Source organism: Myotis brandtii, unplaced genomic scaffold (genome assembly GCF_000412655.1).
Source record: "Myotis brandtii unplaced genomic scaffold, ASM41265v1 scaffold378, whole genome shotgun sequence".
In the NCBI taxonomy this organism is placed as follows: Eukaryota; Metazoa; Chordata; class Mammalia; order Chiroptera; family Vespertilionidae; genus Myotis; species Myotis brandtii.
Window position 1 is genome coordinate 1,404,689 of NW_005364521.1, and position 26,547 is coordinate 1,431,235.

The window sequence follows — 26,547 nt, forward strand, 5'->3', positions numbered from 1 at the left end:
CTTTCACAGGGGTCGCCTAAGACCATCGGAAAACACATATATAATTACATATTGTTTTTGTGATTAATCACTATGCTTTAATTATGTTCAATTTGTAACAATGAAAATACATCCTGCATATCAGATATTTACGTTACGATTCATAACAGTAGCAAAATTACAGTTATGAAGTAGCAACGAAAATAATTTTATGGTTGGGGGTCACCACAACATGAGGAACTGTATTAAAGGGTCACGGCATTAGGAAGGTTGAGAACCACTGCTCTAGATAAACTGAAACATAGGAGTCAGCATGAAAGGTCCTTAGTTCAATAGCCTAGAATAGTCTGCTCAATATTGCCAGTCTAGGATATGTTAACCAATATTTAAACTTCAGAGTTTGCAAACCTCTGCTTTTATTATCTCCAAGGAGCATTTCAGTCCATCCTTATCCCAAATCCTGGGAGGCAATGTGATAATAATAACAATAGCAGCTGACATTTACTGAGCACTTACTACCTACCAGGTTTTTATATATAGCAACTCATTTATTTCTCATAAAATTAAAACAACATACCCTATGAGGTGGGTACCATGTAATCCCTACTTTATAGAAGAGGAAACCACAAAATAGGGAAGAAGGATCCTCTACCCCACAGGGACCCCGGAGGCCCAGCTTTAAGACTCAACGCTCCCACCACTGCTGGGTGACCGTGGCAGAGGCTTGTCCTCTCTGTGCTACCTGGCGAAGACCAGATGGAAGGTAGGTAGGAAGATGCTTCAAAAAGTACGACTGTAAAGTGACTGGTTGACAGCAGTGCTGGGCTGGGAAGGGAGCAGCATGGATGCAGGCCTTTAGCCAAGGCCCAGTCTCCAACCTGGGATCGCTAAAGGGCCCTCAGAGGCACACACCCAGCTTCATGCCACATGGGGCTTCCTGTCCTGCCCTCCGGACCCTATCAGAAGGGGGCCTCACAACAAGGCTGAGATGCACAGCATAGGAATATGGAAGCGGAGGCCACTGTTCTTGGACCCAGATTAGTTTTATAGGTGCTTGGAAGCCCCCCCCCCCCCGAAATCTTGGTGTATTAACCCCTCATGGAAGGACACTAAAGCCCAGAAATAGCTAGTGTGCTGTTCAAAGTCAGATAGCAAGGTGGACAGTCAGGCCTTCTTAGCAGTGGGCATTGTCTTTTCTGGTAATCACACTGCCTTCTGCTGTGTGCACTTTGCCTTTGACATCTTCCCAAAGCCTTAGATCATGAAAACAGGAAAGTATTATCTGCACAGCCCCTCCGATGCTCTTTTACATGCAAACAAAGGCAAAGGCGACCTGGAAGTTGACAGTATCAATAAAGGGACACGTTGGGACAGGATAAGGATCAGTTGTTAGATAACAGGTTTCCAACAGTGTAGTGCAGGTGTGCTTCCTATACCCCAGGGCCATCCCTGGGTTATCCTAGAGTTGTGTCGGGGAGACCCTGAGCTAACGCATGTCAAAGACACCCTTGAAAGAAAAGAGAAGTCCCTAAATTTCAGTCTGACCACTCACACTCTGTCTGGCCTACATTCTCCATAGAAGTTATCATCACTATTTTATTTATTCATTTTGCATGTTTATAAACATCCCTGCTAAAGTTAAAGTTCAGGAGGGCCAGAACCCCATTTATGATCATATTCATTATATTAAAGTGGAGACGGATACCCAGCAAGTATCAATATATGTTTGCATGAATGAATGAATGAATGAATGAATAAGGGTTGGCTGGCTAAATAGATGGATAGGTGGATGGGTAGATGGATAGATGAATGGATGGATGGATAGATAGATAGATAGATAGATAGGTGGGTGGATGAATGGGTGGATGGATGGTGGGTAGATGGATAAGTAGGTGGGTAAAATAATGGATATGTGAATGGAAGGGAGGGAGGGAGGAGAGGAGGGAGAATAAAATAGGGGAGGTATAGTTTTACTGCCTTCAATATGATAAATATAATTGGGGTGGGGCATAGCTATACCTTTAATAATCACATTTTTATTGAACAGGTTATTATGTGCTAGGTACTATACTAGGAAATACTACAGTGTGAAAGACAGATAGGTTCTCTGACCTCACAGAACACACCCCTAGTAGGGATACAATGATATACGTGATTATCACATGGTGTGTTAAGTACTATGATGAGGGAAGTACAGGGCACTAAAGGAAGGCTTCCTGGAGGAAGTGACATCTAAACTGAATCTTGAAGAAGAGTAGCCGTTAGCTGGGTGAAAAGGGCATGGAGTGGGGGTGGGTGGGGTGAATAGGGAGCAGTGTGAGCATTAAGCCCAGAAGCAGCAGGAGCCAATAAGTTTGAGGAGCAGAGGTTTGTTTGAGCACTAGCCAATGGAGATACTTCCTTATTCTCCCCCAGCGACTCCTCAGTGGACATCTGTTGTTTTTCTCTGCCTAGGATCATCTAGTCCTCCTTCTTTTAGAACAGCTCCCTGATTTTCTTTGAGGAAATCTCCCCAATTCCCCTCCCCACCTTCAGTCCATGTGGTTGATGGGAAACTAAAACCAGACTCCACCTGAGGGTGAGCATGACCCCAGGCCTGGCCAATTAGTAACATTATGTTAACCTGGCCACAGTGATTAGACCTCATGATTCCAGCCAGGCCAATAAGAGACAGCCCTGGGCTTTGCTGGACACACTGGAAAGGGCACTTCTCTTTCCACTAGGGGGCGCTAAGCTGATAGAAAATGAACTTACAGTGGGGCTGGGTGGGGAGACCATCTTTGTGACCAATAGGAGAAACCTGCCTGATCATGAAAGCAGAACAGAGGAAAACAAAACCAAAAGAGGGAGACAGGCTGATTTCCACAGGTAGATGGATGGGTAGATGATGGATGGATGAATGGATAGATGTGTAGACAGACAGATGGTAAGAAAGGAGGAGGAAAGGAGAGAGAGAGAGAAAGAGAGAGAGAGAGAGAGAGAGAGAAAGGGAGGGAGGGAGGGAGGGAGGGAGGGAGGAAGGAAGGAAGGAAGGAAGGAAGGAAGGAAGGAAGGAAAACTGAGGGAGGAAATAGGATAAAATGGAGGAGGTACTGTTCTATTGCCTTTGATCTGGTGAGTATTTGGGGTGCTGCTTGCTGCAGAAGAATTGTGGTAGGCAGTTAGACAGGCATGAGCAGAGCAAGGATAATGGGCCAGGTACAGAGGTCACCAAGGCAAAACTGGGAAAACAAGAACCTCGTCTCCAGGGTGACTTCCCTACCCTAGCATATTGCTGATCATGAGATTCAGACCCTCCCCTGACCTTTCCTCCCCTGGCATGTTGCTAGTCATGCGGGTTAGGCCCCCTTAGAGAGGGTACAAACAAGGGGGCCAGGGAATAGCCCTTAAGCATTAAGCCCCCAGGACAATGAGGTTCTGACCTGCATCAAATACATCTAGGCCTCTGCTGTGTTTCAGCTCCAGGCCCAGAAAAGCTGCAAAACCAGAAAAGCAGCAAAACCAGACCAGAGACAACACGCTGACCTCTGGACCAGCTGTATTGACTAAAGACCCCCTGGCGCCAACCAATCTGTGGAGACCACAATCCAGAAAGAACACACCTGGAAAGCTGATAAATATTCTATTGAGATCCTCCCCTGGGAACTCCCCTGAAATCTGTACTCTAGCATGCCTGGGCCTTTCCCCTCCCCCTCCACTCCTCCCAACCCCCACCTCCCAGGTACATTACCTTTACCCTTCTCTCTCTTAAACTCCAAGGGCCCTTCTTTTGATGCTGTAACTTGTTTCCTGAGCCCATTTCTTCTACCACCCACTCTTCTACCTCTGTGACTTTCTAAATAAATTTTCTCTTATAGTTTGAATCTTGGTTCTGAATTCTTTCTGAGCCAGAACTCAAGTACCAAGATTACTGAACTAAGGCCCCATCTGACTCCACTGGTCTAACACTTGGTGCCATTTTTGTTGTAGCTGCCAACAGAGTGAGAGCACTGGGGTGCCAACAGCAAACCCCTCCCTAGGTCATTTGCTGACTGCACACTGAGTCTTCAGTAGTTGCCCAGAAATTCATTTCAGGCATATGCAGCTGCCTGCTGTGGACCCAGTGCTGTAAGAGGCACAGTGGCAGGCTGTGAACATTTCAAGAGTTGGTCTTTGAAGTGTCTTATACATCCCTGGTGTTCCCAGGGTGCTTACTGAAGCAGAGAAGGGAGGGAGGGATATATGAATAAATGAAAGAAACTGGTTTTGCCCACAAGGAGTTTAGAGTCTGGGCAGGGAGACAAGAGTAAAGCATGTGAAAGGATGATACAGTAGCCCCAAACAGAGCATAGTGTGTGCTGGATATGTGGCCTGGGAGGGAGGGTGTCTAGACCGTGAGCCTGTGGAGGCTGCACCATGTTCTCCACAGTGTGTCCAGAGCCTCCAGCAGTGCTGGCATATAGCCGGCGATCAATACTTATTTGGTGAGTGAAGAAATGAGAGGAAGAGTGTGCATGTGCATGAGAGATTAGTTAAGAGTTCAGAAAAGTGGTGGCTCCAGGTGAGCTTCTGTGATCAAGAGTGAGTTTGAGCTTGGTGCCTTTGGATGGGAAAGAATTCAAGAAGCAGAGGGGAAGAGAGGAAGAGAAAGGGAATTCTCAGCAGGAGAGGCAACGGAGATTCCCAGCAGAGCAAACAAATCTGATTACAGACAAATCTGGGTTTGAAATCCTGCTGCACTATCTACCAAATAAATTCCTGCACTCTGACCCGTGTGTTTGTGTTCCCCCATCCACTCGCCTTCTTGGATCCTAATACTCATCCTAAGTCCAGTTAGATTTTGCCTCCACGCAGATAGCAAGGTCAATTCTTGGCCAAACTGTGATGCTCTGAAATTATTTCCTGGAGATGGCAAGGCATGCTCATCCCCCTCACCTCATGTGAGCCTCAAAATAGCGCTCCATTTTGCAGATAAGAATACTGAGTCCACATGAGCTACATGGGTGCCTAAGGTCCCACGGTCAGCAAGGAGCAGGCCTCGACTTTAGCCTGTCCTACCTGACTCCAAACCCACACTCCTTCCTCGGGAGCTTTGTGCCCATGCTCCCCCACCCCAACTCTGTGCCTTCTGCTTTGGTAGGTAACACATTCCCACAGCTGGAACTTTTACAACGTAAACATGCCCAGGGCCCCACCCCAGATGTACAGAATGAGAAGCTGGGGTTTTGAATCACTGCACCCCACCATAATGACCCCCTGTCCCTTGGGCACATCGTAAAAAAGGCTCAGGGTCCTCCCAGACTCGTGGTTAGCCTCCCTCCGGCCCTGGGCACTGAAGAAAGGGGCCCGATCTCACATGGCAGCAGAGCTGAGCAGGACTTACTGTGTAGAGCTCGTTGGTGACCTTCAGGAGCTCCTCGTGCATCTGCAGGCCAATCTCCTTGCTCTGGAATGTGAAATAGCACATGTCAGAGGGGGAGAAGGTAGCTGTTGGCTTTAAATTTCCTTTTCAACACAGTAAGGGCAGGAATGCTCTGGGCAGGGGCTGCAGAAATCAACATAAAACTCATTGATCTAGACTTGAATTCCTCAACTTGTATCCACAAAACAAAGTCTTCCCTGGCCATGTAAGTTGGGGAACGCTGCTTGGTGATTCACAGAGATATTACCATATTAAAGATTCTAAGAAACCCCACAGCCATCTTTCTTTAATTCTGTGTGTCCTATGTTTATGTGACCAGAATGTGTGTCCCTAGTTCAATGCTCATTAACATTTCATGAGGGTGGGATTCCACAGAACACAGTCTGAGAAAGAATGATGTAGCATCTCAATCCATCAGAGCAGGGCAGGTAAACAGACAGCCCTCTGGATCACTGGCAGAACACGGAGGTTCTGGCCTCCGCTGTATCACCAACTGGCCATGTGGCCTTGGAGACTTAGTTACCACGTTATAAAATAAAAAATTTAAAAGAAACACTTCCCAAAGCATGCTGGGGGGGGGGGGGGGGGGGGGCCCCCACTATAAAAGGGATGGGAGCTTCTGTGACCAAATACATTTGCGAAAAGCTAGTTAAAGTGAGACAGGTTTTTCTTTAATATATTTTATTGATTTTTTACAGAGAGGAAGAGAGAGAGATAGAGAGCTAGAAACATCGATGAGAGAGAAACATCGATCAGCTGCCTCCGGCACACCCCTTATAGGGGATGTGCCCGCAACCCAGGTACATGCCCCCGACCGGAACCGAACCCGGGACCCTTCAGTCCGCAGGCCGACGCTCTATCCACTGAGCCAAACCGGCTTCGGCGAGACAGGTTTTTCTTACCGCAGAATTTTTCAGAGGCTTTTGTACCCTCACATGCATGGACTGTATGTGAAGGGGGCTGCAGTGTGTAATTTAGTTGACCTGAATCCTTTTTCGCAGTTACATACATGTTCAGTATATGAGGGACACAATTTAGAAAATAACGAACAAATTATCTCCAGGTTCCATCCAGCCTAAAGAGTCTAGGATTCTGTTACTTATTAATATTATTATTATTACTCTCCCTGTTTGCTTGGACCATCATGTGAAGTTTCCGTATTGAAAATAGGAGCCCTGGTCTCTGCTCCCTGACAGCTGAGTCATCCTGCTCTCCCTTTCAGCTCCCTCAGCCTCAAGCATGACCAGCAGCTGATGGGCAGAGACCAGCCTTCCTCTGCCCTGCCCTGCGCAGGTCAGCAGGCCCTGGGCCCAGTGGTAGCTGGGGAGGGCTCAGTATCAGGCTCCTTCTTCTCACCCACAGCCTTTCTCTCAGTTTCTGGGCCTAGACTTGCCAAGAGTCACTTGTCTGAAGGCAGCCCCTGCATTTACCAGATCTCGTAACAGACAGCAAAAGCTCTGGGGCAATTCCAGGGATCTGCTCAGACCTCACTCCAGTTCTGGTGACTAAAGAGAAGGGACCCAATCCAAGAGCACAGCAGAGTCTCAGCAGAACTGTCTGTACAGAGCTTGCAGGGAGCCTTCAGCGCCATCCCATGCATCTACATGGTGTGTGATGAACCCAACTAGTTACCCCCATTTTCTTCTATTCTCCCTGATTCTCAGTCTGTGCCTCAGTTTCTCCTGTGGCCCATCCCCCTGATGTTTGCCCCACTGCTGACCCCGTACTCTGACATCCACAGTGGCTCCTCTCAGTGCTCAGTCTTACCAATATCTCTGACATCCAAGACCCAGTTTCTTCTGTCTTTATTTTTATGATCTCACTTTTTGAAGGTACTAAGTGCATGTGGTTAAAGGACCCTAACAGCCAGCAAAGTAAAAGAGAAGAGTAAGTCTCTCAGGCTCCTGGACGCCTGCCCAGAGTCAACTGCTATTCAAAGTTTCTTCTGATACCTTCCAGAAACAGGCTACGGATACACAAGCATGCATTTGGATAGTGTATGCTCTTTTTTAAACACCTTTGCATCTTGCTTTTTCTGCCTAACAATATACCTGAGAGATTCTTCCTTCATAGCCTATGTAGCTCTTGCATCCTCCTTTTTTGACAGCTGCTTGGGGTTCCATATACCAGATGTATCAATTAATTAACCAGCTGCATAGTGACGGGCATTTAGGTTGTATCTAGTCCCCTAATATTTCAAACAATGATGCAGTGAACATCCTCGTACTCTATCACTGTGCACCCTGTCAGATAAATTCCTAGAAGCAGCTCTGCTGGGAAGAGTCCTGCCTTCAAAACTCCCACTAGCCTTGCCTTCTCAGCCTCTGCCCCAGCCAGCTCCCCACACACTACTGACTCCAGCTCCCACTTCTCAGAGATCAGCAGCCATGTCTACCATCTCCATGGTCCTCTCTCCTGGGCTCCGCCCTGCACGACCCTGAGCCCAAGCTCAGAGACCTGTATCTTCAACTGTTGCAAAACAGTACAGTCTGGATGTTCCCTCATCACATCAAACTCAATTAACCAAAAGCAAACTCCTGAACTTTCCTCCATCTCCTTGAATTTGGTCAATGGGACAATATATTCCCAGGCATGGCAACTGGAAAATCTGGAGTTTTGACCAAAAAAAAAAAAAAAATCCCTCCTCCTTAATCCAATCTGTCATTGCCGGCTTCCTTCTAACTGCCTAATACTTTGCTCTCAGTAGCAGGTAATGCTGGTTCCTTTCCCAGCATCCATTCCTGCCCTTCCTGCTTCCTAACAGAGCTATGAATTTTGGCCCTGCATTCAGCCCTCCAGCTGAGTTCTTCCAAGGACATGACCCCATCCCAACTTGAGATAACACATTCTGGTATGTTGTTAGCCCAGGGGTATGTGACTTACCTAGATAGAAGAGAAGGACTCAGATGATTAAGAGGAAGGTTTTAGCTTTTCCAATGAGTGCCCGCAAAATAACCATGGAGCCCCAATTGCTATCAGTAGCCTTGAGTGGCAGAACAAAAGAATATTGGTTCCTTAAGGACTCCCTGAGAAACTGGTTGACCTGAACCCAAAGCCTGCCTCCTAGTGAATAAATCTATGAACAGATGAAGGGACAGTTCCTCTAAGCCTTAGTTTCCTTATCTGTAAAAGTGGGATGATGTCTCGGAGTCCCTGTGAGGATGAAAAGCGGTAACACATATGGCAGCACTTGGCATCGATGAAGAGCTTGGGAAACAGTGCATGCTGAACTGACATCCACTGATGCCAGGGACAAAGCTAGGAAGTCGCTCAGAAAAGGAAACAAGAGTTGAATTTCTTTATTAAGTTGCCCCTTAAGAATCTCCTAGTTTGGCAGGATCGAGAGTCAAGAACCAAATAATTCTAAGGCAGGAGTGAGTGACAGCTGAGGTGATGTGGGATGAAGTGATGAAGAGGATACAGGGACAACCACCAGAGCCACCTCACCTTGTGTGAAAGGACAGAGACGGTATTTGAGGAAGGGGGCGCAGCCGGAGCAAAGGCATAGAGACTGGCACCAGGGAAAAGCTTGGTTTGCAAAGAGAGAAGCACAGCAATGGGAGAGCAGAAGATGAGCTGGAAATGGAGCTGGGTCAACACAGGCTGTGGAGTGCAGGTTTCATGCGGAGTGGAACTGGGAGCCTCTGAAGGCTGTGATCAGAGGTGTGCTTCCTCAGGAAGATGGAGAGAGGGTGTAGAAGAAGAAGACAGGGTAGACTGGATGGGGAGGAGCTGGAGGCCTGGTGCCTGTGTTTCCTCAGTAAGTCACCAGAGGGAACCTGCCTGAGTGAGTCTGTGCTCACCTCCCTCTCAGCACCAAGCACGGCTGGCCACAGAGTGAGTACTCAGCAAATAGTTACTACACTGCACAGGACTCAAAGGAATTTTATTTTTCTATGGTTGGGGCTGGTTGAGAAGGGAAATATTCTCAACCACAGTTCCAGAAACTACTGAATGAGGAACCCAAACCAAACATTCCACCAGGAACAGGAGGCCAAAACCCTGATAATCTCTAGCAGACCATCACACCCAGCCCTTGGGGACCCAAGTGGCAATGCATTAGCACTCTCTGTCCACATTTCTCACATGACTTTCATGCCTGCAGAGGTCAGGGGTGGCAGGCTGCTTCCTTCATGCACAGGAAGTGTGTGGACTGTAGAAAATAATTACATTGGACCAAGTAGGGCTCAGCCATGGCAACCGTGGTTCTTCGGGGTTGAAAGGGTACAACATTGTCTGTCTGACCCAAATAAGTCTGTAAAATCAGGTGGCAGGTGGCCTGGCCCTGCCTCTTTCTTCTGCCCGCAGCTAATGCCAGTTAAACTCTAATAGGGTCAGATAGCTCTTTGATGGGGGCGGGGCTGTTCTGGGCATTGTAAGATGTTCATCATCCCTGGTCTCTAACCACCAGATGCCAGGAGCATTCCCCACCTCCACCCCAAGTCGTGATAATAGAAATTATCTCCAAATGGCCAAATGTCCTCTGGGGGACAAAATCGCCCTGGCTGAGAACCACTGCCCTAGACCAAGGGCTCCAAATGGCAGCTTCACTGGCCTGCAGATGTGTTTTATTTGGCCATTCAGTGTTTTCAGATAATCTGATTCTTTTCCCAGCTTTTAAAAATCAGTAAATTCCCCTTACACGTCCAGATTTTCAGTTTTTCCTGAAAAAACTAGAAGATCCAGTAATATTGGGCCCCCAGTTCGGGCATGGCAGCCCTTTGGGTGGTGTTTGTGCTCTCCAGTTGGCTGCAGTGCCCAGCAGCTCCCTTCACTGGCCCACGGGGGCATTTGAGTTTAGGACCCAGAGACTAATGGGGTCTCACAGGGAGTAGCCATCAGAATCCTTTGTCAACAACAGCCTTCACTAACCTGTGAGAGTGCCTTTTCAACCAACGTCCTTCTCATATCCCAACTTTGAAAGCCACTGAAGCATCCGCTTCCTGAGACCGAAGCTCCTGGTTCCCCCATGGACCCCAACAGCACAGCCTGGGTAGAATCCCAGCATCCCCTGAACCCGTCCTCTTGCTGACACTACCTCTTCTTGTTCCTCTGTGGCCAATTCCTCACCTAGCTTTGTTTCTATTTACACCGGCATTTACTGAGACCTACTGGATACCAACTTCAACCAGGCACCAAAGACACAAAGCAGAAAGAGATGCAGCCCACCTCGATCCATCACAGCTAGCATTTATGGAGCACTTTCCATTTGCTGAACACTGTCCAAAAGCACTTCCATACATGATCTAATTGAAACCTTTAAGGTAGGTAATAATATTATGTCCACTTGATAGCTGGAGGCTCAGAAGGGCTGAGCAACTAGCCCCAGGTTGCACAGCTAGGAAGGAGCAGAGCCAGGATTCAGCTTTCAGTTGGTTTGACTCCACAGTTGGCACTTGTAATGACTTCCTGTAGTCTGCTTCCTTAGTGCCTAGCATGATATGCAGGCACAATGCTGCAATAGAGATGAGTTCAGGCCACAAAGAAGGTACAAGGAGAGCATGCTCTCTGGACATCACCTGCCTGTCCAAGCCACTTTCTCACCACCTGTGCAGAAATCTGCATCCTCGTCCCTTGTCCCCACTAGCAGGCACAGTTAGTTGTCCTTGGCCTGGTCCTTCTTGGCCCACCTGTCCTGTTAGGAATAAATCTCAGCCACGATAGCCGTCTCTAACTTCTCCCTTCCTCCTGCTGATAACGGGTGATGAAATATGATGGCACTGACCCCTGCTTGCCTGGTCACACAGGATGGTCCATCGGGCATGGGACCCAGTGTGGCCAGAGCGCTCTGGCTCCTCATGTCTAGTGATTGGGTCAGGGATAGAAATATATTCCAGGCAGAGCCAATAAGAATCTTCTATGGGAGCTTTCAACCACATTCTCAGTTCATCTCTCCTCTGGCGTCCCTGAGCTAGGATGTCAGGGGTCTTGGGCTGCCCATCAGAAGGAGAATCAGGACATCAGCATTGAAGTCCTGGACCTCGAGATATCTAGGTAAGATTTACCTCTGTACTTTCCAGCTTACAAGATCCAGCGAATTTTCATTTTTGCTTATGTGAAAGAATACTGATATAATAAGTGCTTATGCCAGCGTGAAAGCGCCAAAAGGAGCATGGAGGGACATAGGCTTCCGCAAACCCTCCACCAAGCACCAGCTTTCACACAGCTCCTGCAAAAGGACCAAGTTCCAATCAATTAGTGGACACTGGCAGTCTGGCTTCCAAGGGTGCAGATCACGAAGACTCGCATACACAAGGAGCTCCAATGCCTGTGCACGAAACCCCACACAGTCATGTCAAGATGGGACTACATTTTTTTGACACAATGGTTCCTGAATTAAATAAATTTCTTCACCATGAAAATCTTGCAATGGGTTGCTTGATTTAGTTTTCAATACAGGTTAACAATGTTTTAAAGGAGAACCCTCAAAACTAATACTATAACACCTAGGGCTTTATGAGCTGTATTATTATTTTTTTAAATTTTGAGAGAAAGAGAGAAACATTGATTTGTTGTTCCACTTATTCATGTATTCATTGCTTGCTTCTTGTATGTATCCTTACCAGAAATTGAACCCGCAACCTTGGCATATCTGGATGATGCTCTAACCAACTGAGCTACGAGGCCAGGGCTTGAACTGTATTTGAAAAGTTCTATTATTTAAGGGCATGTCTCTGTCTCCCTCAAATGAACTCAACAGTGGGTCATTCCCATGGCTAAAGTCACTCTTTACGTCTAGAAAATAATGCCATCCTAAAATGTTGTGTTTTAACAACAAGCTCCCCCTTCACTTCTCCATAGGGGACCATTCTTAATGCAGGAAATAAAGTGGAGGCTTCCTCAACCCCCAGTTACCCATGCGGGGCCTCCAGGCCTCAACTCCTTCTCACCAGACCCTGCTACAGCAAGGCCTCTCTTTTCTCACTCTTGCTTGACTAGATATTCTCATGTAGGGTTGGTTACCTTTGGGACATTCCATGGTTTTCCCAGTTCTGGGGTTCCAAGCAAACAATGGGAAGCAAATAAACCAACAAAACTAAATAAAAACAAAAACTCCTGTCTCTTGTAGGTCTAAATCCCACTGCTTTTCCACACTCCAGCCTGTTTTCTCATCAAATAACAAAAGTTGAGACCCACAGATGTTCCCTATTTAAGTATCTGGTATATGTAAGCACTGGCCAGCTCCCAAAGTGGTTGTGTTTTCATTTCCAACGCGAAGGCCTTAAAGGCGTGTCTCAGAGGAATGGGCTTCTCCAGTCTGTCCTGGAAGGTCAGCTTATCCCTGAACATGGCAGCCTGGACAGCTAGCTGGCTGGCTGTTTCTCCTGGCTGTGTCCTAGCTTGCCAATAACTGGGCTGCCTGCACTCTGTCATGTCACCACTCCTTGCCACCCAACGTCATTCTCAGCCTATACTCTGCTCCACCTTCCATCTGGACCCTTGTTACCCCTCCTCTTCTCCCCCCCACACCCCACCTTCTTTCTCTCCCTGCTCCTGGACACCTCCCTTCTTTTCCTCCCCTTCCCAAACTAATTTATGTCTCCTGTTGCTGCAACTCCAAATGCTGTCATCTGCATGTTGTTTTTGCAAGAAGCTGGAATGCAGACTTGAGGCTTGAACTCTTCCCCCCTGTTGCTGTGGCTGGGATACCGAGCTGCAAGAAAATAGGAAGGTCCTGAAATCACTCATCTTAGGTTCTTGGCAGTGGTGGGCCCCACTGGAGCCCAGCAATGAGCTGAGGCAAGAAGCCTGCCACCCTCTTCCCCCTGTAATTACTCCCAGCATCTCTCTTGGATTCTGTTTGCACTGAAAGCCTTTATTTTCAGAAATGCTTAAAATAACAGACCTGAGGAAGCCCAAAGATACCTCGGGATGGCTATGAACAGGTGACCTACTGTGGTCAGGCTCTCTACTAATAACATGAAATATTAATAGTAGTAATACTTATCATTATTAACAATAATGCTTGATACTATTACTAATAATACTTATCATTATCCTATCTAATAAAGAGGGAATATGCTAATTGACTGCCCCGCCCTCAAAGATGGCAGCGCCCACCACCAATAAGGAGGGAATATGCTAATTGACTGCCCCACCCTCAAAGATGGCAGCGCCCACCACCAATAAGGAGGGAATATGCTAATTGACTGTCATGCCCTCAAAGATGGCAGCGCCCACCACCAATAAGGAGGGAATATGCTAATTGATTGTCATGCCCTGAAAGATGGCAGCGCCCACCGCCAATAAGGAGGGAATATGCTAATTGATTGTCATGCCCTCAAAGATGGCAGCGCCCACCACCAATAAGGAGGGAATATGCTAATTGACTGTCACGCCCTCAAAGATGGCAGTACCCAGTCCCCTCAGCCCCCCAGTCACCCAGGGCCGGCCTGAGGGGCAGGCAAGCCTCAGATGGCCACCCAAGGCTCAGGTAACCAGTGCTGGCTGAGGCTTGCTCTGCCGGCAGTGACAGCAGCAGAGGTGTTGCCTTCCCCTGAGCGCTGGGTTGCCTGCTGCTCCTGAGGGCTCCCGGACTGTGAGAGGGGGCAGTCCGGGCTGAGGGACCCCCCTCTCCAGTGCATGAATTTTCATGCACTGGGCCTCTAGTAGTTAATAACAACAATAATAGCTATTGTTTCTTGATATCTTAGCATGTGTCAGGCACAATGATAACTGCTTTATAGACAATACTGTACCTCATGCCAGCCTATTATCAGCCCCTTCATAGGAGGCAACATTGTTAACCCCACTTTAAAGATCAGGATACCAGGGCTCGGGGAGGGTGAGTAATTTGCCCAAGATCATAGAGCTAGTAAATGTGATTCTCTCAACCAATCCACTCTGTTGCCTCCACTGGGAGAGCTAACCCTCTGCACGCCTTTAGAATTTCCCCCCCAAACATTCCAAGGTAATTATAAAACATAGATCTCCTCTGCCTTCGCATAAAAAGCATACTGATGTTTATAAGGCTCTGCTTTAGATCATTGTAAGTACGAAATAACATACAGTGCTCAGTGCCGTTTTGCAGAATCTCCTGTTATCAGTGACCAAATTCCAGGCCCTCCTCCTGGCCTCCAGGCCCAGGCAGAAGGAGTTGGTCTGGACCACGGGGCTGAGTCTCCGCAGAGGCAGAATATACTCAGGAGTAATCCTGCTTGACTATGTCCCTGGTGCTGGCTTGTGTTTTGGAGGGTTTTTGCTTTTGTTTTTGCCTCAAATCTCTTACAGATAAGGAGTGAAAGATTTAGGGGGTGAGTGAGAGTCTATGTCCTGGGGAACATGACAAAGTTGTCTTCTTGAGAAATCAATATCCATGAAAACCTGAGGCCACTCGGTTTTGAGCTGTTTTCTCCCTCCATTACCTTCAAGGGGAATATAGTTGTTGTCTGGCTTACTTGTTGGATTAAAACATTATTGATCACATTGCTGAATCATTGACCTGAGACATCGCTTTAAACTCCTTGTCATTTTATAATCTGATTTTCAATTTCATTTGCATTGTTTGTGAATAGGATGTAATGAGGATGGCACTGGCATTTCAAAAATGTCTACAGCCATGTATCCACCCATCTATTCACCACCTTCCAACCCATTCACCCATCTACTCATCCATCCATCCATCCATCCACCCACCCACCCAACCACCTACCCACTCACTTATTCACCCACTCACCTAACCACTATCCATCTATCCCTTCCTTTCTCTATATTCCCATACCAACCTCCCTGATCTAGGCTCCTACTGTCTTTCACCACTAATCTGTATAGTAGTGTACATGTACTAATAATATATAACTACTCCCCCTTTTCAAAGCCCTAAATACACCAAATTAATCATCCTTAATCTTGGCTTTGATCATGTCATTCCCTATTCAAGAACCTGCAATGATTCTCCAATGTCTAGAAAATAAAGCCCAGATTCTCATTCTGACACCCAAGGGCCTCCTTAATCTGTCTTCACAGCACCCCCCACCCTTTGATTTCAGGTCTCCAGTATTTAAATAACTAAATATTAATTATCTCCAAATATTTGAAACATGCAGAAGAGTTGAGAAAACAATAACAAACATCCAAGAACATGCCACCCAAATTAGATAACTATTAAGATTTTCTCATTTTTGCTTCAAAATTGCTCTTAGGAAGCAAAATGTTACAGGTACAGCCGAAGTACTCTTTGTCACCTTTCTTACTCCTTCACCCCTCAATCACTATTCTGAAGCTGGTATGTATTCTTACACAGTCCATATTTGGATAGCTTTATATGAGACAGATGTCTAACAATATGAACTATTAACTTATATTTAAAATTGTATAAAAATATCATAGTGATCCTTGCTTTTTTCCACCCGACATTGTGTTTTCAAGTTTAACCCATCTTGATACATGTAGATCTAGTTCCGCCATCTTAACTATTGTGTAACATTCCACTATATGACTATCCATAGCTTACCTAGCCATTCCCTTCATGATGAACATTTAGGTGATTTCTCTTTGTTTGTGTACTGCAAACACTACTGCAGCAAATATCCTTGTACAAGGCTCTGTGTGTGTGTGGATATACTAGAACATCTTTAGGTTACACTTAGAAGTGGAATTGTTGGGTCACAGGGTATGCCCCTCTTCCTTCACTTCACTGTTACTAGACACTGCCCGACTGTTCTCAAGGGGCTGGAAGAATTTACAGGTTTTTCAGGAGGACAGGAGAGCCCTGCTGCTCCTCACTGCCAGCACTGAGGACTGCGTTACCAATCCAGTGGCACTCAAACTGTGTCTCAGTTTATTTTACTCTCTCCTGATTACCAGTAATTATCAGCATCTATTCTTACATTTTTAACCATTTAAAAATGATTTTCTGTGACTTACCCATTTATATCTCTTACCTATGTTCCTATTGGGTTGTTTGCCCTTCTCTTATTAATTTGTAGGAACTGATTTTATATTCTTGGTATTAACCTTTTATGAATTTTGTACAGACCCAAATATCTTCGTCTCATCTGTAGGTTCCCTTGTTAGCTATTGTTGTAGGAAGATTGTCATATAATGGAATTTATTAATATTTTCCTTATGGGTTATGCTTTTTATTTTTCTAAACAGAAATAAAACTATCTTTTTATGTTTATTTTCCTACCTCAAGGTTTTAAATATAATCTCCCATTTTATCTTCCAAAAGTTTTAAAGTTTTGCTTTTTACCTTTGGCACGACAATCCATCTAGACTATATTTTTGTGAACTAAGGTGGAGGTCTTATTTTCTCCATATAAAAATGTGTGTGTGTAGGGGAAGAAAAAATGGCGACCAGCAGGAAGGTAGGGATGTGTGTGTGTTTGTGTAAAAATCACTTTCTAAAACAACAAGACAAGGATGACCCACCAATGTAATCAGCCCCATTCACTAAATACTCTACACTTTCCCGGATCTGTAGTGCACCTTTGCCATGTACTGTGTTCCCATGTGGAGAGGGCTGTTTCTGGGCTCTGAGCTGCCCTGTAGGTCAGTTTACCTGGCACTGCTCTAGCACCACCTGCTTTACTGACTATCACGTTAGGGAAATCTTGGTACTCTGACACGGCAAATGCTTCAACAAAAACGTACAGATCTTTTTTTAAAAAATGATTATGGTGTAATAAAGTTAGAAATTCAAGGCAAGTGAAAGCTTTAAAAAATGTTTGAAACTAAAATAAACTTAATTCTGAATAATTCATGAGGCAAAGAAGAAACTGTAATGCAAATTATGAAATATTTATATCTAAATGACAGTGAAAGCATTACTTATCAAATCTTCTAGGACGTAGCTAATTTGTAGCATTAATGGCATTAATTTTCAGTCATTCTTATTTTCTAATGTATGCATTCTTAAATTACATTTTCTAATTGAATGTGGCGGGGACACAGGAATGTTATTCATTTTGGTACATTGATCTTGTAACCAGCCATCTTGCTGAGCTCTTATCAGCAGCAAGTATGATATTTGCTGTTGGTTTTTGGTAAATATTGTTTGTCAAACTAAGGTAGTGCCTATTTATTCATAATTTGCTAAGAGTTTGTATCTTAAATGGTGAAATGTTAGGAGCATGCCTTTTAAAAGCCAAGAATACCACTTCTCTCCCATTTCCCTTCACACTGCACCAGATAGCGGTCCTAACCAATATAATAAGACAAGATAAAAGAACAAGAGGCTATCAAAGAAAAGGTAAGACCACCATCATTTAGAACTAATCTGTGAGTACTTTCCTGAGCACATTTTCTTACTTCTGACTATTTAACCTGCGTGCCATAAATAAAATATTCCTTTATTCCAACTTCAATCTTAACTCTCACTATGTTCTTTCTCAAAGTCTCAATAATCATCTCAATAACAGCTAATATTTATGAACTGTTTACTGTGTACCAGGTAGGGATTTTATATTGTCATTTTTTTAATCTTACAACTTCACTAAGGAGGCCGTCACTAGCTCCATTTTGAAAATGAATTTACTGTGTACCAGGTAGGGATTTTATATTGTCATATAAAATGTCATACATTTTTTTAATCTTACAACTCCACTAAGGAGGCCGTCACTAGCTCCATTTTGAAAATGAAGAAACTCAGAGGATCAAGGGACTAGGCTGAGCTCGCATGGCCTGGGAGTGGAAGAACAGAAATTGAGCCAGAGAGTCTGTCCGTAACCCTAACCACTGCACTACACTACAATACCAGCAGACCTGCTCATGATACAGGCCCAGACTTTCCTGCCCACGGGCCTTTCCTTTGGTCTGGAATCCCATTTCTCCCTTTTCCCGAATCTCCGAATATCTGTTGTGAACACAGGGAAGCACCACCCGGATCCCCTTTAGGACTGGAGGACTTATTCCCCCCGGTGTGAGGAATGCTGCCAGCAGACACCCCTGGCTGTCAGCCTTATGAACTTTCTCAGCTAAAGAGGCACATGCCCAAGGCCACACCCCTTTCTGGGAACAATTTGAGGGTATAAAGGTCCGCTCAATCTCCTTACCACAACCCAGGACAACTCGGAAGGGCACCCCAGCTTCAGAGCTCCCCAAGGAGTCAGTTGCGACTGCACCAAGGCCCAACTTCTCCACTGGCTGACTCCTGCTTCTCTCCCTTTCCTTCTACAGGTGGGAACCCCAGTGGTACTTGCTAATATACCCCTGCATTGTAATCACTGTCCCAGAATCTGCTTTCTGGGGAACCTACTGAGATAGAGACTAATCCTTCAAGGATCACTTCAAATGCTGCTTCCCCAACATAAAACCGTCCCCAAACTCCCTCATACCACCCCACCAGCCCAGATAGGAAGTCCTCTACACCAGCTCCCCTCTCTTCTCTGCTGCATTTGAATCACTGCTACACATCTGTCTACACTGTGAGCTCCTTGAGGGAGGGCATCATGTCTGACTCCTTTCTCTGTCTTCTTTAGCACGTGCCTTTACCACCGGGCACTGGACTCAGACAAATCTAGATTCCAGTCTGAGCTCCACCTATACCAGCGTCAGCATTCTCATCTGTAAAATTAAGTGATGACAGCATCGCTCTCTAAGAATTCAATGTCTAAAGAATGCTTAGCCCAGAGCCTGGCACACAGTAAGCACTCACTAATTGTTTGTTATCTATAATTGCTGTTTACCTACTGTCATGATAGTACTAATATATGTCTATTCAATGAGTTGGGAATGCCTGATAGTGACCAGCTCAGCAGGCTGTACTAGCAGAGTAAGCGTTCAGGACTTCATATCCCTGGGAGATGGTAGAGACTGGCTGAAGGTCCCTCATACCTTCAGTTTGCCCACTTTGTTCTCTCTCTCTCTCTCTCTCTCTCTTTCTCTCTCTCTCCAGGCTTCATAGCTGGCCCCTCCAGCATGCAAACCCTCACTCTCTCCTTCAACACAATAATAAAAAATAAACTTGGCTTTGAATCCAAGGCCATTGGTGCTTTTGATCTTGGTTACAAAGCAAAGCAATTATTGCACACAAAAGCCCCGATTTATTTATGAAATGCGACAGACATCTTCGAGGCGGGAACGAAAAAGCTCACTGAAGACCAAGCCCTTATTGCCACACAGTGAATGGCTGCTTTCAAACACAAGCCCCCCACATGCCCCCTCTTCTCTGCTAAGAGTCTTTCCTCATTAGTGCTTCCTCCAGAACACCACAGCTTCCAACAATCAAATTCACTTCACTGCCCAGCAAGTAATTAAATTCTGCAGGCATCAGAGCATAGAATAATGGGTGGCTATTGTTAAGGAAGCTGAGGTTGGAAATGAAATGGGCTTCAGCGCCCATTCTCAGGAATGGCTGGGGCGGGAAGGAGAGCAATCAGGATGCAGATGGACCTCCCACTGGTGCACCTCAGCGGGCAGTGGGTTCAGTACCAGACCTGGAGTCAAAACCTGTGCTTGGGGCCAGATTCTGGGTTACCGGAGGGGGGTGGGGAGCCTCAGTTTCCTTACCTGGAAAACAAGGAGGTTGGACTAGGTAAGTCGTTCTCCACGTGTGGTCCCCAGACCAGCAGCATCAACATGGCCTGGAAACTTGTTAGAAATGCAGATTCTCAGGCTCCTCTCAGACCTACTGAATCTGAAAATAATCCTTCAAGGTGGGGCCCAGCAATCCATGTTTAAAAAGCCCTCCAGGTGATTCTAAAGAATTCACAAATCAACCACTGGTAGATAATGTTTAAAGATAAGGCCACAAATCTAAGTAACAAACTGATGAATGGAGTGGATCCAGAGACTCAAAGCATGGAACAAAGTGCGGAATCTCAGAGGGAAAGCAGGGGAGGGTGGGTGGGTGGTACCAAAGACCTTGGATGCATATATGCATAACCCATGGACACAGACAATAGGGTGCTAAAGACCTGAGGTGGGGGTCGGAAGGGGGCAGGAGGGGGTCAATGGGAGAAAAAAGGGGACATATGTTATACTTTCAACAATAAGGAATTATTTTTAAAAATAAAGTGACTATTGATATGTAAAAAAAAAAAAAAAGATAAGGCCACAAACTCAAACAATAAAAGGCCAGGGATGCAAAATAAAGGAGCCAAGTAGGTGTCATACACTGGACAACAGCAGGGACCATGGGGCAATGGAGAGAGTGTGCCCTGGCTAAAAGGGCCAGCAGCTACTCAGATCCAGCCAAGTACTGCCAACTATGAACCCTCATGGATCTGGTATTGGCAGAGCTTCTGATTTTTTAAGAGAAACACAAAATCCCAATTTTTACGTGAAATCCTGCAATTTTAAAATGTTGATTTAAATTTAACATAGTGAGGGTCAAACAGACTGCATCCCCCAGCCACAGGGCCTGGTCATACCCTTGAGGACCAAATTCAGCTGTGGACCACCAGTTTGCAGCTTCCATTCTGAGTTGCCTTGGACTGCCCATTGTACTCTTGCCTTTCTCCTAATACTGAACTCTCAACTTCCTTTCCTTACTTGGCAGACTCCTACCCATCCTTCAACACCCAAATCAAGAGTCACCTTAATTGTAACTCATTCCCAATTCTCTGCTACACTTTCCACCTCTCCACTAAGAAGGTAGAGAAGAATCAAAAATAGAGGCAAAGAATAAAAGAAGGTAACACCAAGAAGGAAGACATGGAGAAGTTATAGAACAAGCTTTTCCCACAAAGGAGGAATTAGAACTGCTTGGAAAAGTTACCCCATTGATGCTTGAAAAATCACTTAAATAAGGACACTGATCCCATTTGACCTTAATCAAATATAATAACATTTTAAAAGGGCAAATATAAAAAAAAAACTAAGTGCAGAATTCACAGGCTAGATTAAAAACCAGTTGGACAAAAATACCTGGGAATTTGAACGAAGAGTTCAGTGAGTCAACCATGTGATGAGACTGTCATAAAAAAGGCAAAACGCCTTCATAGATTTCATTATTAGAAATGAAGAGTCAACATAGCCCTGCTCTAATCTCAGCTGGCCAGACCTCCCTAGAGTGTTCTGAATGGTCCTGAATATTAAGTTCTGTAGGTCAGAGAAGACCCGAAGAGTGACTGAGAGAGAGTATCCCAGGTGGAGAGGAAACACAAGCCAAATCACAGAGGGACAAGTGAAGGAACCTGGGATGTTTACCCAGAGCTTTGAAAGACCTGGGTGGGTGATCATGATTTCCGTGTTCGAGAAATTCACAGGTTTCCATGTGGATCTGACCTATGTGGCCCTTAAGGGTATGACCAGGCCCTGTGAGTGAGAAACACTATAAGATTTCATCTCAACATTGGGGAGAATTTTGTATTGGTCACAGTTGTCCCCAAATGAAACGAGCCGTCCTGAGAGGTAGTGAATGCCCTTTATTGAGGGTGATCTAACAGAGGGAGGATGATCACTCTTATAGAGGATGATAAAGGACTGGAACAGCGGCCTGGTAGACACTAAATGATTTACTGCACCTCAGTTTTTCCTGAAGAACCACCCCTCACCCATTCTCTGTCCCATGCATCAGGTAAAGCTGAGTGTACATTTGGCTTCAGGGGTAGGTGTGTTTCTCAGGCATGGTCAGTCCACATGTATCCCCCAGCCACAGGTACAACAGCAGGCATGTTCACGTGACCCACACTGAGCCAATCAGAGCCCATAAGACCCAATTCTGGGGGAAAAGGAGCTCTCACTTCCTTTTTGAAGCCTGAAGCTGCAAGGGGCCATCTGGTCATCACATGTAGAGACTGACTACAAAAGAGCCCTTCACAGTCTCCCCTAAAAAGGGGAGGGGGGATGGAGCACAGTTGCCAGAGAAACTGAATTTCTTTGTGCCCTCAAAGCCCCTCAGGTCTGAACCAGGCTTGGCTCTAGAGAGCTGGTAAATCCCCCTTTTCCCTCAAGCAGGTTGAGCTGGGTTTCTGTTGTTCGCAACCATAAGAGTCCTGATCCCCACAATGACCTCCAAGATCTCGTTCACTTCCATTCTGCTATGGTGGATCCATACCTCACACTTAAAGCAAGGGCCACCTGCATGCATAAGTCCATTTGATTAGACCAGTGGTCGGCAAACTGCGGCTCGAGAGCCACATGCGGCTCTTTGGCCCCTTGAGTGTGGCCACAAAGTTTCAATCGCACTGTACGTGCGCACCCGCACGTGGTATTTTGTGGAAGAGTCACACTCAAGGGGCCAAAGTTTGCCGACCACTGGATTAGACGAATCCTAGAATGGCTTCTGGAATTTGAAGTGTTTCCTCTACCAGTAGTCATGAGAATAGAGTCCACTACAAGAGGGAAAATGGAGAATCATGAAAAGGTAGTTATTGAGTTAAATAGCATCTTGTCATCAGTGAGAAGCTGTCAGTCAAGGCAGCTCTCCCAGGCCTGAGACCAGGAAAGACTCCTGGCTTACATCTACTCTTCAAAACAGGCCCCTGATGGAGACATCATCACCATCTCCACTTCCCAGATGAGAAAACTGATGCTCAGGGAGACTTGCCCGGGGTCACGCGTCAGTGAGAGGCATTTCTGAGAGACTGCAAAGCCCAGCCATGCTGCCTCCTGCCAGTGACGAAAACAGACCCAAAGTTACCAAATCTGGGTTCTCCTTGCAGCTTCTCAAGCTTTACCTCCTCATCTATAAAATGGGTGACGAGCCCATGCCCCAGTCTGACCAGAGACCAGCCCTGCAGTCATTCTGAGGCCTGCAGGAACTGTTATTACATAAGGAGTGCAGTCTCGGTGCCGAGATTATCTATAACTGATGTGACACAAAGAGGCCGTGCTGTGCTAGCTCAGCCAGCGAGGCCCTGTCCCCATCTCTCTCCCGGCCCTCGGGGCTGGGTTGCTTCCTTTGTTCCACAGGCACAGGCCTGGTAACAAGGCAGCCAGGAGCTCAGCTGTAGACATTTTTTCATTATTTTCCACCCTGTTAACCTCCATCACAAGTGAGGCTGCTGTCAGCCTAAATGAGAACTGAAAAGATTTATCTCACTTGTCCCCTCGGCTCAGCTCTTGGGGGGCGGGGAGGGGGGACCCTTCATTTCCTAAAGGCCCTGATGATCTTTTCTCTTTGAGTCACTCCCACCCAGGAAAAAAGATGTGACAGTGGCAGCAGGCAGAGGTTTGTGATGGGACCAAGGGACCTGAATCACTTCAGTGTGGCTTTGCAAAGCGCTGTGTGAATTCTTTTTATTGTACTGTATTTACCATTCTAATTATGTTTGCTTATGTAAGTATTAAAGTTAGACTATGTTTCATTAACAGGGCCCCGGGAGGACACCATAGCACACTGTGATGACAGTTTTGCTACAGAAGTCATCCTCAGAGTGGACAATCCTAATACAGACCACGGAGAGGTTATTATATTTCAAACCAGCTTGTCCTCTTCCTTGTGCTTCTAGCAATCCCAGGTCACCCAATCCCTAAAATTGGCACCTGGCAAGAAGAGATGAGCTAGATTTTTTTAGTAGTAACAGTCTCTCACATTCCTATAATGATAGCCAGCTTTCCTGAGCACTTAGCTGCCAGGTGCTGTTTTCCACGCTTTATGTGGGATTAAAAACCTTCTTAATCCTCCCACTTGCCCAGTGGGTATTTCTATCCCTACCTCACAAGTGAGGAAACTGAGGCACAAAGAGTATAAGGAACAAACCCCAGACTAATGATGGAAAGCTAATGATGGGACCAGGATCATGACCCCAGGAATTTCAAGAATTGTGGACCCAAAGACCTACACCCTGAACCACTTCTCAACACCTTCCCCCTTCACATGCATTATTTCTTTTAACACTCACACTGCCACTGGGAAGTAGTGGATCTTCACCCCATTTGCAAGACAGAGAGGATGAGGCTCATGAAGACTAAATGACTTGCCCACTTCACAAATGAGAAAACTGAAGTTCACCAAAGTGCGTTCAGCGCTACAGGCATGTACGCAGCAGCTGGTGCTTGCTTGGCCCTGGGCAAGGGGCTTGGGATACAGAGGCCTGGGGCATAAACCATGATTGCTTCTTCCACTTGGCTTCTGGGCCATAAACATGGGTAAATCCTTTCTGAAACAACTGAGCAGTCTGTTAAAAGACTTAAAAATAAGTAAACTTTGGACCCCAAATTCCTGTTGTAGAAACTGATCCTAGGAAATAGCAGTGAATGTGACAAAGGTATATATACAAGATTGCTCACAGAAGCATTGTTTAGAAGAGTAAAAGAATGTAATAACCCGAGTGTTCAACAATAAGACACTGATTGGTGAAATAAATTAGGGTATGTTATATAATGAAATATTATTAATCATTCAAAATGTTATAGAAATATATTTACTGACATGGGAAAATTCTGTAATAAAGTTTTATATAATTTTTAGGTGACAGAAGCAGATAGCAAAATCATATATGCAGGCTGACCTCATTGGGGAAAATGCATATGTATACTGGAAAATGTGTAAATATGAGCACTCATAGAAATACTATGACCCCAAAGTGACTACTGCTGATAACATTGCAGGTGGTTTTAGTTTTTGTTTGTACTCATGTTCATTTTTCCATATTTCCTACAATGAACGTATATTACTTACTTTATCATGAAAAGGTTTTTATTTCTGTGGTGGTTGCTGAAGTGGCTGAGCCACCATTCATATCCAGGATTCAAACTCAGGATCCAGGATGCCAAGTCCAGCCCTCGGCCCCTTACACCCTCAACACAACTGCCCTCCTGGTCTCATGTCCCCAAACCACATCCCACCCTGAATAGCACAGACAGGAGAAACCCAGGCAGGTCAGGTGGCCTGCTTGCCCACCTTTTTGAAGAGTCTGATGACATCCTCACTGATCTGTGAGAGGCGGACGATGACGTTGTTCATGAAGATGTCATTGAGGGTGGCATGGTCTCGGCTCTCCCGCCTGGTCTGATGCAGGACCAGATACCAGCAGTTCACGGGTGAGAGGAGGTACTGGTCCTTCCTGTGGAAACCAAGATGCTCCGGTTGGCTTCGTTGGAACTGTCATCCAGACAGTGTTCTGCAGTGTCACTCACCGTGGCTCTCTGACCCTCATGGGGCCCTTCAAGCTCGGTTTTATTCTAACACATTCACAGGTGGGGAAACGGATACTGTGAAAGCTGAAGTCATCCTCCCAAGGTCACAGAGCAGTGCTGGGGCCAAAACTCAGGTCTTTGACTCTGAGCCCTATCCCATCTACTCTCCCGTTGCATATGGCATTTGCTACATGCATCTCTCCCTTCTGGGAAGAAGCTGCCCTCCCCAGGGCTAAGGAATATGAAACCAGTTGTGTTTGAAATACAGGCAGTCCTCGGGTTACATCGGACTCAACTTACATCCTTTCGTGGTTACGTCGCCATCTCCCATTTACAGTATTTATATCTAAAAAAAAAGTTCCGTCATTTTGACGTATGTACATATGTGCTTTATGTTTTTTATTATTTATTTACCACAAGTAAAGGTCAGGAATTGTTATCTTTCTTTTACGTTTGTTTTTTTTTTTACTGTTTCACTTCATTACTGCTGTGTATGTGCTCCCTGTGAGTGATGTAGGTGCTTATGGAGGTGAGTTCCGACTTACAGCGAAAATCGAGTTACGTCATGCTGTAGGAACAGATCTCCGATGCAACCCGAGGACTGTCTGTATTTGTCTGAGTTCTAGAACAGTTCCGACTTACGGCAAAAATCGAGTTACGTCATGCTGTAGGAACAGATCTCCAATGTAACCCGAGGACTGTCTGTATTTGTCTGAGTTCTAGAACTATGCAGTTGAAAGAACAAAATATGAACACTTCCCTTTTCCTTCTTCTGTATTGGGAGGAGGGGTTAAGGAAAGCTACTTTGAGTAAAGTACATGTAAGAAAAGAAAATCTTTGTCCTGTAATGATGGACAGATTCTTAGCATCTTCTGGCTGGGCATTGTGCTAAAACAGGGTTTCTCAAAGTGTGGTCCTCAGACCACCAACAGCCGAAGCACCTGGGGTCTTGTTAGAAATGTAGATTCCCGAGCCCCACTCTAGACCTGCTGAATCAGAAACTCTGAGGACAGGCCCAGCGATGTGAGTTTTAACAAACCCTCCAGGGAATGCTAATTCCTACTAAAGTCTGAGAACCACGGATTGATATGCCACTGTTTCCCAGAGCTTGGGAAATGGGATGCTTCCAAAAAACGAAACGGGGGAATATTTCTCTTAAAGACCCCTTTGTTAGCCTTAGCAAAGAAGTTATATATATA

General features: G+C 45.7%; 1 protein-coding gene across 4 annotated transcripts in view; it reads right to left on the reverse strand.

The window, feature by feature from the left end:
- The window catches only part of SRGAP3 (SLIT-ROBO Rho GTPase activating protein 3), a 231,422-nt gene that overhangs the window by 69,354 nt on the left and 135,521 nt on the right, over positions 1-26,547 (reverse strand). For all 4 annotated transcript variants that reach the window (XM_014544690.1, XM_014544691.1, XM_014544693.1 and 1 more), the window contains exons 3-4: positions 25,113-25,275; positions 5,342-5,404 (exon numbers count right to left, since the gene is read on the reverse strand). In XM_014544690.1, the coding sequence (XP_014400176.1) occupies positions 5,342-5,404; positions 25,113-25,275 (226 nt within the window). The remainder of the gene's footprint in view (positions 1-5,341; positions 5,405-25,112; positions 25,276-26,547) is intronic.